At 47.2% G+C, this 17,146-nt stretch overlaps 1 protein-coding gene across 1 annotated transcript in view; it reads right to left on the bottom strand.

Moving 5' to 3' along the window:
• Window positions 1–1,045, bottom strand: part of adcy5 (adenylate cyclase 5) — a gene marked incomplete at both ends in the record, with an annotated part of 340,988 nt that extends 339,943 nt beyond the window's left edge. Inside the window, 1 exon segment of the mRNA XM_084311459.1 lies at window positions 978–1,045. Coding sequence (XP_084167585.1) covers window positions 978–1,045 — 68 coding nt within the window.
• Window positions 1,046–17,146: the final 16,101 nt, after the last annotated feature.

Raw genomic sequence — 17,146 nt, 5'->3', positions numbered from 1 at the left:
ACCGGCCACTGTGGGCAGGTATATTCTCTCTCTCTCTCTCTCTCTCTCTCTCTCTCTCTCTCTCTCTCTCTCTCTCTCTCTCTCTCTCTCTCTCTCTCTCTCTCTCTCTCTCTCTCTCTCTTTCTCTCTCTCTCGCTCTCAGTTCAATTTTTTATTTCAATTCAAAGGGCGGTTATTGACATGGAAAACATGTTTACATTGCCAAAGCCAGTGTTAAGACAATCAAAAACAATCAAACAGAGATCAGGGTATCCCCCCCCCCCCCCCCCTCTCTCTCTCTCTCACACACACACACACACACACACACACACACACACACACACACACACACCACACACACACACACACACACACACACACACACACACACACACACACACACACACACATTTGCAGAACAAGAAAACAGAGATCTAAACCTCAACAAGTAGCCAACAGTAGCTTATATCAGCATACTCATTCTATTTCAGACATCAATACCATGATATGCAGCCATTTACTTCCTCCTATTCTCTTAGACAGACTTTAAAGCCAGATAGTCTTCTCATCTAACACTGTCTCTCTTACCAGGAACAGGACATTCTGGAAACAAGCACAGTGAGATCAATAAGGTGAAACGTGATCAGTGGGCTATTATATAGTTGCAGCTTATCAGCTGAGAGAGAGCTGGCCTGTATGGTTTGGTATAGTAGCCTGTGGTACACGTGACTGGTCACTCAAATTGTCTGTAAAGTGTGTTTGTTTGTGTCTGTGTGTGTGTGTACTTGCATTGCTATACCAGTTTGAAGATCAGTTTGAGGTCTCTGCATAAAAAGTGACTATCTTCAGGGTGAAGAGAGGACATTTAGCTAGTCCTCACTTTAAAATAGACCATTTTAGAGTTAGGAGTTCGGTTTAGGGTTATAAATATGTGTAGGGTAAGGGGCTAGAGATTGAATGTAGTCAAAATCACCAACGACCTCCTCCTTGCAGCTGACTCTGGCCACATCAGCATCCTCATCTTCCTGGACCTTTCTGCAGCATTCGACACAGTCTCCCACTCCATCCTCCTCAACCGCCTATCCAACAACCTTGGAATCACTGGCTCAGCACTCTCCTGGTTTCAATCCTACCTCACCACCCGGACACAGTTTATCACCATCAGACTACGCAGACTACTCCAGTTCCACCCCGGCCCCAGTCAACCAAGGCGTCCCCCAAGGCTCTGTACTTGGCCCGATCCTATTCACCATTTACATGCTCCCCCTCGGTCAGATCATCTGCCGCCATGGCCTCAGCTTCCACTCCTATGCCGACGACACTCAACTCTACCTCTCCACCAAACCATCCACCCATCTCCCCCCACACTCCCTTATCAACTGCCTTCACGAAATAAAAACCTGGCTCCCCATCAAATCCCGCATCACCTACAAAACCCTCCTGCTCACCTACAAATCCCTTCACGCCCTGGCACCTCAGTACCTCACTGACCTCCTCCACCCCTACACTCAGTCACGGTCCCTGCGATCCACGGACACTGGTCAGCTCTCCATCCCCCGAACCAGACTACGGATGTTCGGGGACAGAGCTTTCAGTGTGGCAGCTCCCACCCTCTGGAACTCCCTCCCTGCAGAACTCCGCACCGCCCCAACTCTGGACTCATTTAAAAAAAAACTGCTCAAAACCCACCTCTTCAACTTGGCCTTTAACCCCTAACTTTCTCACTTTATATGTCATGTCTGTCCACTATGTTTGTTAATTTGTCATCTCTCCCCCCCCCCCCTTATGTAAAGCGACCTTGGGTCCTCTGAAAGGCGCTATAAAAATTGAAGTTATTATTATTATTATTAGTGCTGAAATATAGTCCTTCAATTTCATAAATTTCAATTTATACAGGTAAAAAATCTCATTGAGACATAGTCTAATTTACAAGAGAGACCTGATCCACCAAACAAACATAAGAAATACGTACATAAAACAAGTTCCAGACAAAAACAAAACAAGTAACACAACTAAAAGTCTAAGAGAGGCTAAAATCTAGATAAATTAAATTAAGAGCAAGAACAGGCCCTTGCAAGTATAGTAATACTGTGCGTGTGTGTGTGTGTGTGTGTGTGTGTGTGTGTGTGTGTGTGTGTGTGTGTGTGTGTGTGTGTGTGTGTGTGTGTGTGTGTGTGTGTGTGTGTGTGCGATACTTGCTTACGCATGTGTGTGTGTGTGTGTGTGTGTGTGTGTTTTCTGCCTTCTTTCAAGACTGTAGAAAGTGTACTGTAATTCTATTATTAAAACCAAAGCCATTTAGTCAGGACTGACGGTATCAAGGGTAAGTGTGCTTTTATCTATTCTGTGAAAGCCCCTATAGAAGAAAGTGTGTTTTAATAATGTCATTTAAAGAGAATCCAATCAAAAGTCTGCCATAGGTTTGGGCACAGAACACTACTGCCATCATGTGAGTGAATGTGCTCAGCAACAGTTGGCTGTTATTGTGCGAGACACACACCTGGATACACAGACACACACACACACCTGTGTACACACACACACCTGTATACACAGACACACACACCATATACACAGACACACACCTGGATACACACACACACACACCTGTATACACAGACGGGCACACCCACAGAGCACACGCACATCCCACAGAGCACACGCACACCCACAGAGCACACGCACACCCACATAGCACACGCACACCCACTTAGCACACGCACACCCACTTAGCACACGCACACCCACTTAGCACACGCACACCCACTTAGCACACGCACACACCCACACCCACTTAGCACACGCACACCCACATAGCACATGCACACCCACATAGCACACGCACACCCACATAGCACATGCACACCCACATAGCACGCACGCACACCCACATAGCACATGCACACCCACATAGCACGCACGCACACCCACTTAGCACACGCAGACCCACATAGCACATGCACACCCACATAGCACACACAGACCCACATAGCACATGCACACCCACTTAGCACATGCACACCCACTTAGCACATGCACACCCACATAGCACACACAGACCCACATAGCACATGCACACCCACTTAGCACATGCACACCCACTTAGCACATGCACACCCACACTCACAGAGCACCCGCACACCCACATAGCACACGCACACCCACATAGCACACGCACACCCACATAGCACATGCACACCCACATAGCACATGCACACCCACATAGCACGCACGCACACCCACATAGCACATGCACACCCACATAGCACGCACGCACACCCACTTAGCACACGCACACCCACTTAGCACACGCACACCCACATAGCACATGCACACCCACATAGCACACACGCACACCCACATAGCACACGCACACCCACTTAGCACATGCACACCCACATAGCACACACAGACCCACATAGCACATGCACACCCACTTAGCACATGCACACCCACTTAGCACACACAGACCCACATAGCACATGCACACCCACTTAGCACATGCACACCCACTTAGCACATGCACACCCACATAGCACACACAGACCCACATAGCACATGCACACCCACTTAGCTCACGCACACCCACTTAGCACATGCACACCCACATAGCACACGCACACCCACATAGCACATGCACACCCACTTAGCTCACGCACACCCACTTAGCACATGCACACCCACTTAGCACACGCACACCCACACTCACATAGCACACGCACACCCACAGAGCACACACACACCCACTTAGCACACGCACACCCACACTCACATAGCACACGCACACCCACAGAGCACACACACACCCACTTAGCACACGCACGCACACCCACTTAGCACACGCACACCCACATAGCACACCCACAGAGGACACGCACACCCACTTAGCACACGCACACCCACATAGCACACCCACAGAGCACACGCACACACACCCACTTAGCACACGCACACCCACAGAGCACACACACAGCCACATAGTACACACACGCACACCCACAGAGCACACGCACACCCACATAGCACACGCACGCACACCCACTTAGCACACGCACACCCACATAGCACACGCACACCCACATGACCGCATGTGCATACACATGCTTTACACATGTGCATGCACACACACACACACACACACACACACACACACACACACACACACACACACAGAGCAGCACACAGAGCGACATGTTTAGTAAGTAACATCTGCTTAAACACACACACACACTATTTTAAAAAGCGTTTATTATTCAATTAGTATTAAACAGATAAAAAAAGATCTTCCAATGTTTGGACACTTACAGTATGGTTGCATAAAGCATTCTGTCTACCACAGCCAGGTTACCAATGACAGCTATGATGGGAGATCTTGTCAGCTGTCTGAATCAGGCTTGCTGTCATCAGGCACTTCATTGGCAGGTTAGGAAAACACCCAGGCCTGCCAAATATCAGTTACTACAAGCTATGTGTGACCAGGGGGTAGTAGTGCATTGACAGAACATCAGAGAAGGCTTGGTCCACTTAATTTAATTTAATTTTAAACCTATATTTAAACTTGAAAGGCAACCAAGATTTCCCTCATTTACAGTCACGTCGAGTGTACAAACAGAAATGAAGAAGAAAAAGCACATAAAATCACACAGCATATAAAATCATAACAATAAGACAACAAGATTAGGCAAAAAGCAAGGACAAGAAATCAAGTATAACACTTACAACTTGACAAAGGTTGGAGATCAAGGTTTTAAACTCTGCAACAGAGGGGAGAATCTCATGCTTTAAGGACTGTTGGGAGAGCATTCCATGAGCTAGAGGGGCATCATAACAAAATGCAGATTTACCCTGTTCCAAGCAAACTCGGGGGACCTTTAAATGTCATGATATATATCTGTATATCTGTATGGCCCCTGTAAATGTCCAAACCCCCCCTCCCCCTCCTAATGTACAGTTTCCTCCCCCACGTATGTATATATTTTCTGTTAGGATCTCTGTTTAACAGTACTGTATATTTGCAAATCTTGTATGTCACTGTTACATTCAATCCTAAATTGACTTGCCCTAAGGCTTGAGCAGTCAGGAAACTATGGCTCGTTTCCCTGGGAGGCCTTGAATGTAAGCAGGTGGACACAGGCAAACGGACAAGTGTTACCAAAAATCATAGTATTTATTTGATAACTACAAAAATAATGGGGAGCTGGGTGCTCCAGACTCCATAGGTTCAGGATATAAATAAAGTAAAGCACATGGTCAAAAATAAAACAGCAAAAAAGGCAAGTAAAGCAGTGAGAGCAGGTGAGGTCTTCAGGTTAGACTCTGGAGACCCAGTGACGAGCGACAGCTGCGAGAGAATGAGAGACAGCGACCAGAGAGAGAGAGAACTGCTGCCGACTGCACTCTGGCCTCCTTACATAGGGCGTGGTGCCTCAATCACCACACCTGTGATAATTACAAAAGCGGCCATTTTAATGACAAGGAAAAAGACAACAGAAAGAAACAGTGTGTCAATCACAACCACCGGGCCGAGAGGGGCGAGATGATGAAGGACAGGTAGGGGGTGCGAAGAAAAGAAATGTCGGTAAGGAGGGAGAGTTTAAAGTGATCATAAAGTTTAACGAAGGAAAGGGGGTAAAAGGGATTAGCCCAACGGAGTTGTCGGCGATATTGAGGAAGGCACTAGGAGGGGATATAGAAATGGCAAGGACCTTGTGGGATGGGAGCCTGTTTGTGAAGTGCAGAAGTGAGGAGCAGAGAAAGAAAGCCATGGGTCTAGCATTTCTGCATAAAAAAGGAGATATATCGGAGAAGAAGATAGTTGGTGAACAGAGAGGGACTAGGGGGAGTCATAACAGGAGTGCACACGAGAGAAGATGTAAAAAGGATGGAAAGAGAGATTACTAGTAAAGGAGTAGAAGTTCTAGCAATAAAACGGCTACAGACTTCTAGAAATGGGGAGAAGATTGACAGTGAGTCAGTGATGATACATTTTGGGAGTGAAGTGCTTCCAAAGAGAGTAATGATCGGGTATATGAGCTTTTATGTAAGGGAGTACGTTCCCCCGCCGGTTAGATGCTACAAATGTCAGAGGTATGGACATATTGCAAATGTATGTAGAGCGAAGCTAAGGTGCGGGAAGTGTGGAGGAGAGCATGAGTATGGCCAATGTGACGAAAATGCAGAGATTAAGTGTTGCAGCAGCGTATGGTGGGTGCGAAGTGAGGAAGAGAGAGGTTGAGATTCAGCAAGTCAAAAGGGAACGTAAAGTGTCGTATGCAGAGGCAGTACAGTTGCGTAAAAATGATAGACGAGAGGAGGAATACAGCCAACGACAGCCCAGTGGCAGTATAACCCAGAGCAATAATGAAGGAAGAGTAAGACCAGACCAAGAGCGTATCAGCAAACCAGGAGTGGTAAAGGATGAGATAGTGGTGTTCCTAGCGTACGTTATCAACTGTGCAGATCAAATAAAATCTAGAACTGCTAGAATCAAAATGGTAGTAAAGGCAGCAGGTATGTTCCTAGGGGTGAAGGAGTTGGCGTGGGAAGAAGTACAAGAAGAAATTGACAGAGTAGTGAAGGAAACGGAGGCAGGAGAAGGAACAGCAAAGGAGCCTCCTGATGGTGCATGTTAGTATTACAATGGAACGCTAAAAGCCTGATAGCGAATGGACAGGAGTTTAAGGGACGTATGTTGACAAGTTGAAAAGGAAACCAGATATAATTTGCATTCAGGAAACATGGTTGAAGCCAAGTTTGGATTTCATCATTAAAGGGTATACAACAATACGTAAAGATAGATGTAGTGGAAATGGGGGATGGTGTGCAATATTTATTAAGGAGGGCATAAATTATAGAAGGTTAGGAACAATACAAGAACTGGAAGTAATAGTTATTGAAGTGTAGAGTAAGAAAGAGAGTTGGAAGATAATCAATTTGTATAACCCATGCAAAAGGTTAGAGAAAGTAAAACTAGAAATAATATTAGAAAGTTGGAGAGGTAATGTTGTTTGGTGTGGAGACTTCAATGCACACAGCACAATATGGGGCGAACAAGAAGATGCAAATGGGAAGTAATAGAAAAGATAATGGATGAAACGGAATTGGTGTGTTTAAATGATGGATCAGGGACAAGAGTGAATTTGATAAAGGGTACAGAGTCAGTGCTAGATCTCACTTTGGTAACGCAAGGTATGGCTGGAAGTACTAATTGGGAAGTACATAAGGAGAGTACTATAGGTAGTGATCATTACCCAATATTCATTAGTATAGGAAGGGCAGAAAGGGAAATAGAGCAGGATGAGAGAGAGGGGAGGTGGAAGTTTGAAGGGGCAGATTGGGACAAGTACAGGATGTTAACTGATGAAAAATTGAGGGAAATAAATGTAGATCAGGATATTAATGGCCTCAACACAGAAATAAGTAATAGTATAGTAGAAGCAGGGAGAAAGGTGATACCGAAAGTTAAAAATAGTAGCAGGAAAAAGATAGTTCCATGGTGGACGAAAGAATGCACTGAGGCAATACAAAATAGGAATAAGGCTTTTAAAATATTAAGGAAGACACATACAGTTCAGAAGGTAATTGAGTATAAAAGAAAGCAGGCAATAGTTAGGAGTGTAGTGAAGACAGCGAAGAAAGAATGCTGGAGGAGATTCTGTGAGTCAATAGGTAGGACTACGCCGTTAGGTCAAGTGTGGGGCATGATTAAGAAGATGTCTGGTAATAGGAAGGAGTATGGATATCCGATAATGAAAGATGGAGAAAGTGTAGTAGTTGAAAGTAAGGATAAAGCAGAATTATTAGCGAATAATTTTGTTAAAGTACATAGTAATGCGAATTTGAGTGACGAGGAAAAGAAACAGAGAGAAAGTACAATGGGGAAAAATAGAGAGGTAATGCAGGATGAGAATGAGTATGGAAGTGTAATAAATGTGATGTTTACAATAACAGAACTAAATAGGGCATTAAGGAAAGCAGGGAAGACAACGCCAGGGAAAGATCAAATAAGCTATTGTATGTTAGATAACTTAAGTGATATGAGCAAAGCGGTATTATTAAAGTTGTATAATACGATATGGGATGAGGGGTATTTGCCGACTCAGTGGAAAGAGTCAATTATTGTTCCTATATGCAAGCCAGGAAAGGATCCAAGTTTAGCAGGAAGCTACAGACCGATAGCATTAACATCACATGTAGGGAAAACTATGGAAAGAATGATAAATGAAAGGTTACAGTATCATATAGAAAAAAATGAATTATTAGAGAGTTATCAGAGTGGATTCAGAAAAGGGAGAAATACGATAGATCCAGCTATATGTCTAGAAACTGAGATAAGGAAGGCGCAAGCTAATAAGGAAAGTGTAGTAGCTATATTTTTTGATGTGGAAAAGGCGTATGATATGATGTGGAAAGCAGGACTATTGATCAAGTTAAAACATATGGGAATAAGAGGGAGAATTTATAAGTGGGTGGAAAACTTTCTAACAGGTAGGTCAATATCAGTACGGGTAGGGAAAGAGTGTAGTGGAGAGTATGTAGTGGAGAATGAGACACCTCAAGGAAGCGTAATAAGTCCAGTTTTATTTTCTATTATGATAAATGAAGTGTTTAAGAATATAGAAAGCAGTATTGGGGTAGCATCATGGCCGTAGCCAGCTATGAGGTCACCGAGGTCCGGACCTCGGTAACTATTTGTAACTATTAAAAAAAAAAAAAAAAATTATATAATTTCTTTTTATAAATTTTTTTTTTTTTTTTTTTTTTTTTTTGTCAACGACCGGCCCACTACTAGGCTGAGACATCGGCCCATTGGTACTGACTGACACTGGGCTGGCCCAATCACATCTCTTACTAAGCACCCCCCCGCCAGTCGTGCAGGTATATGACTGAGAGGGGGGCTGGTACATGACTGAGATGGGGCTGGTACATGACTGAGAGGGGGCTGGTACATGACTGAGAGGGGCTGGTACATGACTGAGAGGGGGCTGTGGTACATGACTGAGAGGGGGCTGTGGTATATGACTGAGAGGGGGCTGTGGTACATGACTGAGAGGGGGCTGGCTGGTACATGACTGAGAGGGGGCTGGTACATGACTGAGAGAGGGCTGGTACATGACTGAGAGGGGGCTGGTATACATGACTGAGAGGGGGGCTGGTATACATGACTGAGAGGGGGCTGTGGTACATGACTGAGATGGGGCTATGGTACATGACTGAGATGGGGCTGTGGTACATGACTGAGAGGAGGCTGGTACATGACTGAGAGGGGGCTGGTACATGACTGAGAGGGGGCTGGTACATGACTGAGAGGGGGCTGGTACATGACTGAGAGGGGGCTGGTACATGACTGAGAAGGGGCTGGTACATGACTGAGAGGGGGCTGGTACATGACTCAGATGGGGCTGTGGTACATGACTGAGAGGGGGCTGGTAGATGACAGAGGGGGCTGGTATACATGACTGAGAGAGGGCTGGTACATGACTGAGAGGGGCTGGCTGGTACATGACTGAGAGGGGCTGGTACATGACTGAGAGGGGGCTGGTACCATGTATTGGGCATCATTGTAGGTCAAACCATTAAAAAGTTAATTTCCACGGCAGCCATTTTGGATTTTGGTCTCTCACAAATTTCCCCCGCCTTTTTAAAAAATCCATTGAGAAACGAAGTGCCACAGATGACCCAACTACTAGGTCCATATCGTATCATCATAATATTATTTTTTAAATCATTAGGATAAGGGTTCTGTTGTGAAGGATCAGATTAAACCGAATATATATATTTATTTATATATATATATTTAAATAGTATTTGTATATCGTTTGATATCCCCTGTATATTCCTTGTACAATATGCACTGAATATCCCTTTAGTCTACTAAACAGCCCATAATAGTTTCATTCTACCATTGGACGAGAACCTGGCGCCATCAGCCATACCCCTAGGTCCAAGTTCAATCGTGCCGCCCAACATGTCGTGGCAAGCCCCGGTTCCGCGCAGGAATATGTCGGGAGAAATACGGATGGTACTATTTGTTCATAGCGCATATATATATGGCGCAAGTAAAGTAGAACTTTCTTTTTAGTCCAGTTCTTTACCCTCCAACAGAGTGACAGACGCGAAGCCTCCCCACGACGCACGTGTGGTGTAGTAAGGCCTACTTGGCCCCAGAATAGGCATTGAGATATCGTGTAGATTAATAGTTGAATAGTCATAGTTTGGCACTATACCGTCGAGTTGGACGTATTCTATTAAGCTAATAATAGTCTATTTATGTATGGTGCATCGTTCGGTTAGAGTTCTAAAGTTATCAGTACCCCCATCGTTCCTGACGTTATCTGGACGCTTAACCAGGCTGGGCAGACCCCTAGTGGTGCTTGCATCCGAGGAGCTCCGGGCCAGGGCGACTGGACCTGTATATTGGATTACTCTACCCGGACGACGGCGAGCCTTCCACGGCTTGGATTATGCTTTGGGTGCTTTGATTATTCCATGGATAAAGGCCAACACTGCGGAGTGTTGGAACTACCCCCCGGAGAGGACTCCAGGTGAGACGGCGCTCTACACCAGTGAGGTCGCCTCACGTCTCTCCGTTGTGGACCGGCAGCTACCGTCCACAGAGGGTCCAGCTGTATTCGTCTGCGGACCGAGGTTCTGTGGGCACCGTGTTCAAGACTTTGAATTCTCCCAAGACACCGTCGGCCAGATGGGATACCGCCAGCGGCTTCTCTAACCCCCCCCTCCTACTGTCTTACAACCAGCGGGACCCCCCCCCCCCTTAGTGTATCCAGCTATAATCATTTAAGTACCATCGCTATCGTTTCCTAAATATTCCAGGTTGTATACTTACTCCCTGCATAACCAGAGATTGGACATTCAATGTTGATTTACCTACGAATACTCATTTGCCATAAAAGTGCATATTTCAAATCATAAGTGTAAACAAGTGAACGTTGTATATACCTTTTGCTATATTAAACCTTCGATTTGTACATTTGTGTGGATTCGTTTCATCAGGTGGGAAAGTGTTCATCATACTTATATCATGTACTGGATGGCCAGAAGTTAAAGTACAAGAGGTAGTGGTATTAAATATCATATCTAACAATACAGTCAGGGAATTGTACCCCTCAGTTACAATTGGTCCTTCGAGCCGGAGGGTAACTAGTGTAATATTAATATAGTGTTATTAATATTGAAATGGCCTATGATGAACACTCCACGAAACGATCCTCCTAACCTAGAACGCCCGCGGCGCAGACGACAGACACCTCAGTACTTAGAGGCTTACACTGTCAGTCAACTACCTAGCCTTCGACAAACGGTAAACGCGGTAAAAGTAGAAAGTAAAATTATGTCTGACCTTAACGACCAGGTTTCCCCGACCACAGAGGCCCTAGTAGGTCCTAATGTAACTGACCAAGCTCACGGTGGGGACCAGGAGGGAGTGGACATGCCTTTACCCCCCGCCACTACCCAAGAAGTAGTCCCCGACCAGCCCCGGGAGGAAGACGACCCTACAGAGAGAGAACTCTGCACGGAAGAAGAGGAGGAGAGCGCCGAGGAAATAGAGCTCCAGGACTCCCCAACGAGTACCCCCAGGAGCGGCTCACGCAGGAGCGGCTCACCTCCACAACCGCCTTCCCCCAGCGAAGCGGAGAGGATGCTACAACAGGCGTTCCTCGTCAGCCTGACAGCCTCTACCGAACGCGATCGACTCCAAGCGCAGACGCTTAGCGAGCGCGAACATTTTACCATTAAAAGAGAACGCCTCCAAGCGCAGCAACGGAGCGAAGAAGAGCGCACACGCCTGGAGATGAGACGCCTTCAGACGGAAATTAATATGGTAAGAGACCGGGCCGCAGCAGAGCGCGCCGCCGCCGCAGCAGAGCGCGCCGCCACCGAAGCCCAGCGCGCCGCTGACGGTGCCCAAAGACAAGCAGAGCGCGCCGCTGCCGAAGCCCAGCGCGTCGCTGACTATGCCAAAAGAGAAGCAGAGCGCGCCGCCGCCGAAGCCCAGCGCGCCGCTGACTATGCCCAAAGAGAAGCAGAGCGCAACATCGATCTCATCCAGCGCCAAGCCGAGCGCGACAGACTACAAGCCGAGCGCGACAAGTTACGGGCGCGGCTAATGAAGCGGCTGATGATCCCCAGGGCAACACCCTCTCCCTCCGCCAGGGGTTCAAGGAACTCGTCGAGACAACAGTCAAGGGCAGCGCCTCCTAACCGAGCAAGCGACCCTGAACTTGACCAACAGACCAAGCCTATACCCCCCGCAGACCCCCTTCCCAGACCGGTCCAAGCGAGACCCAGCTACAAGGAAGGAGCGGCATACACTGCGGAGAAGCTAAATAAACGATTACAGAATCTGGAAGATCTGATAGAGGAAGAAGAGGGAGAGGAGGAGAACCAAGCCCGACGACAGCACAGTACTCCACCGGACCAGGAGGTCCAGTACAGCCCAGGCTATACCCCAGCGGCGCCGCGCTACAGACCCCCGACTCTATTCACGGGTGAGCACGACGCACGACCAGCCCCGAGGAATAGCACCTGGACCAGCTGGCTATGGTACCCTGTCGGTACCAGCCCACAGAGAGGCGCGAGAGGAGACTCGCCTAGGAGGTCTCTCCCCCAACGCTCGCCGATGTATCCGCCATCCACGGCGTCATACGTTGCGATACCGAGCACCAGACGGAGTGTGTACAGAACACTCGCCAGACAATATGACCCGTTGGGATGTATTCTACCTTACACCAACAGGGCAAAGATGATTGTACGAGCACTATGGGACAAGGACCAGGGCTGGGACGACCCAATACCCGCACACCTTGCCTCAACATGGAGAGAGTGGGAGACGGAACTCCGCTCACTCCCAGGCGTCAATATACGCCGCAGCTACTTCCCATCCACAGTGAGGCCAGAGACATGCGAGATTGATCTACACGTCTTCAGCGACGCCTCCGAAGTAGCCTATGGATCGGTGGCCTACTTGCGTGCCCAAGAGAAGGGAGGAAAGATACACACTGCTTTCATCCTGGCCCGCTCAAGAATAGCCCCACGTAAGCAACAATCTATCCCACGTCTAGAGCTCTGCGCAGCCCTAGCAGGAGCGCATCTAGCCACGTTAATCCAACGTGAACTCACCATTCCGGTGCACAGAACAATCTTGTGGTCAGATTCCACGACAGTACTCACATGGATCAAGTCTGATTCATGCAGATACAAAGTCTTCGTGGGAGTCAGAGTCACCGAGATTCAAGAGTTAACAGAAGCAGCGAGCTGGTGGTATGTGGACACCAAACACAACCCAGCTGACGTCATCACCCGGGGAATGTCTCTGGATGACCTAACCCGTCGCAACATCTACAGTGACGGACCAGAATTCCTCAAGCTCCCGGAAGGAGAGTGGCCTACGCCCATCCCGCGGGAAGCAAGTAACGAGGAGGCTGAGAACAAGAAACCTATGTTCTGTGGACTGAGCACTGTCGCCTCCACAGACCCCAACATAGATGACAGCATTACCCTAGAGAGTGCGCAGCAAAGAACATTCCTGCGGCACCATCCAGAGATTCAGTCCACCACTGACATGTCAGCAGCTGACTACGAAGAAGCAGAACTTCTTCTACTACAACGAGCCCAGAGAGACTCGTTCCCCGATGAGCTAGACTGTCTACAGGGAGGAAACCCCGTCCCATCAGACAGCAGACTGATTCACCTGGCACCAGAGAGTGACGCCCATAATCTCATCAGAGTGGGTGGTCGCCTGCGGAGAGCCCCCGATCTACCAGATGACATTAAGTACCCGATCGTCTTGAACAGCCGACACAAGGTCACAGAGCTGATCATAAAGAAATACGACGAGGATGTACACCACGCAGGAGCAGAGAGAGTCTTCGCGGAGATTAGACGTCGTTATTGGATATTGCAAGGGAGAGAAGCAGTACGGCGCTTCCAGCGAACCTGTCTAGACTGCCGTAAGTGGCGCGCACAGCCCAGCATACCACGGATGGCTGACTTACCCCCCTGTCGCCTCCGAATCGGCGACAAGCCATTCCACTCCACAGGCATGGACTGCTTTGGCCCGTTGTATGTAAAGAGAGGAAGAGGCACCGAGAAGCGGTGGGGTATTGTATTCAAATGCATGACCACCAGAGCGATACATATCGAGCTCCTTCCGACCATGAGCACAGACTCATTCCTTATGGCCTTCCGAAGATTCACATCACGGAAAGGAAAACCGTCTACATTGTTGTCTGATCACGGGACCAACTTCAAAGGCGGAGAAAGAGAGCTGAGAGAGAGCTTCCAAGCTATGGGCCCAGAACTTAAGACCCACCTCGCTCCATCCCAGATTGACTTCCAGTTTAATCCCCCGAACGCACCCCACTTCGGTGGAACCTGGGAACGAGAAGTACGTTCTATAAAGACAGCCCTGTACGCCGTACTTGGGGCCCAGACTGTGGCGGAGGAAGTCCTAATGACAGTCCTCACGGAGATCGAGGGAGTATTGAACTCAAAGCCCCTCGGTTACGTCTCCAGTGATGTAGCAGATGTCGACCCAGTCACCCCCAACACACTCCTAATGGGGCGGCTGGACCCCGCGCTACCCCAGACAATGTACAGGCCTGAAGAAGCGAACGGCCGAAGAATGTGGAGGTACAGCCAAGTACTAGCTGACAAGTTTTGGAGCAGCTTCCTACTTCACTACCTACCGTCTCTACAGACCCGCCAGAAGTGGGTAAAAGAGAGAGACAATTTGACAGAAGGAACAGTCGTCATGATTATTGACCAGTCACTACCCAGAGCTATGTGGCCGGCTGGCCGCGTAAGCAAAGTGATCACCGGTGCCGATGGCAAGGTCCGAGCAGCTGAAGTACTCGTCCAAGGGCGCACTTACACACGTCCCGTGGCGAGGCTCATAGAACTGCCCCGACTCCCAGATACTATCGATGATGACCATGACCCCATGACTTTGTGAGTTGACTGACCCTTACAGCGGACCTTGAGTGGTAGACAGTGCGGTTAATCTGTCTCTGCTTAGCTAATTAGGTGGGACTAATTAGGGGGCGGCTGTTGTGAAGGATCAGATTAAACCGAATATATATATTTATTTATATATATATATTTAAATAGTATTTGTATATCGTTTGATATCCCCTGTATATTCCTTGTACAATATGCACTGAATATCCCTTTAGTCTACTAAACAGCCCATAATAGTTTCATTCTACCATTGGACGAGAACCTGGCGCCATCAGCCATACCCCTAGGTCCAAGTTCAATCGTGCCGCCCAACATGTCGTGGCAAGCCCCGGTTCCGCGCAGGAATATGTCGGGCGAAATACGAATGGTACTATTTGTTCATAGCGCATATATATATGGCGCAAGTAAAGTAGAACTTTCTTTTTAGTCCAGTTCTTTACCCTCCAACAGAGTGACAGACGCGAAGCCTCCCCACGACGCACGTGTGGTGTAGTAAGGCCTACTTGGCCCCAGAATAGGCATTGGGATATCGTGTAGATTAATAGTTGAATAGTCATAGTTTGGCACTATACCATCGAGTTGGACGTATTCTATTAAGCTAATAATAGTCTATTTATGTATGGTGCATCGTTCGGTTAGAGTTCTAAAGTTATCAGTACCCCCATCGTTCCTGACGTTATCTGGACGCTTAACCAGGCTGGGCAGACCCCTAGTGGTGCTTGCATCCGAGGAGCTCCGGGCCAGGGCGACTGGACCTGTATATTGGATTACTCTACCCGGACGACGGCGAGCCTTCCACGGCTTGGATTATGCTTTGGGTGCTTTGATTATTCCATGGATAAAGGCCAACACTGCGGAGTGTTGGAACTACCCCCCGGAGAGGACTCCAGGTGAGACGGCGCTCTACACCAGTGAGGTCGCCTCACGTCTCTCCGTTGTGGACCGGCAGCTACCGTCCACAGAGGGTCCAGCTGTATTCGTCTGCGGACCGAGGTTCTGTGGGCACCGTGTTCAAGACTTTGAATTCTCCCAAGACACCGTCGGCCAGATGGGATACCGCCAGCGGCTTCTCTAACCCCCCCCTCCTACTGTCTTACAACCAGCGGGACCCCCCCCCCCCCCCCTTAGTGTATCCAGCTATAATCATTTAAGTACCATCGCTATCGTTTCCTAAATATTCCAGGTTGTATACTTACTCCCTGCGTAACCAGAGATTGGACATTCAATGTTGATTTACCTACGAATACTCATTTGCCATAAAAGTGCATATTTCAAATCATAAGTGTAAACAAGTGAACGTTGTATATACCTTTTGCTATATTAAACCTTCGATTTGTACATTTGTGTGGATTCGTTTCATCAGGTGGGAAAGTGTTCATCATACTTATATCATGTACTGGATGGCCAGAAGTTAAAGTACAAGAGGTAGTGGTATTAAATATCATATCTAACAATACAGTCAGGGAATTGTACCCCTCAGTTACAGGTTCCCTTGATAAAGATGCATGAAAAGGCTGTATAATATACAACACCAGTAGCTCAACTGCAAAAACTGCTTTTTTATTTGATTAGATTTATTTGGAAATTAAAAACACATCATAAAAACAAATGATCTTGACCAATTTGTATTCCTGAGGATATCACCTAAAAGCATTCATTAACAAGCATTAACACTTATTTCCAAGGTGGTCCTCGATGGAAGACATAAAAACACAGCACATTATAGCCTACTCAACTGCAAATTTTTCCTCAACTGCAAAAATGTATGCCTACTTATGTATTAGCCTACACGGAAAAACACATTCACAACAGGCAGCAAAGTTTGTTTTCAGCCAAGTATGGTAATAAGGTAACTATTAGGATATATATGGTATGGATTACTTACTCTTAATAACTTATTACTATCTGTGGTAGCTCTAGTCTCCACCTACACAAATTGTTTTTGTGCTGTCCATTGATCATGCACCCTCACGTGGTAGGCACATAGGTCAAACTCCCCAAACAAACACACCATTGATTTAATTGCCATATAAGATGAATATAAAACAAGAAGGTGATCTATTAACTGTGTAAACCTTATGCAATATTCATCATTGATATTTGAATACTTGAAATCTGTATGAACTGAGTAGTTAGTATCAAATGAAATAAGATGGAACTGCTCCATGCATTCATTGAATAAACAACT

Source organism: Notolepis coatsorum (genome assembly GCF_963971535.1).
Source record: "Notolepis coatsorum genome assembly, chromosome: 3".
In the NCBI taxonomy this organism is placed as follows: domain Eukaryota; kingdom Metazoa; phylum Chordata; class Actinopteri; order Aulopiformes; family Paralepididae; genus Notolepis; species Notolepis coatsorum.
Note: the sequence above shows the minus strand (reverse complement) of the source record. Positions and strands in the feature narration are given on the sequence as shown.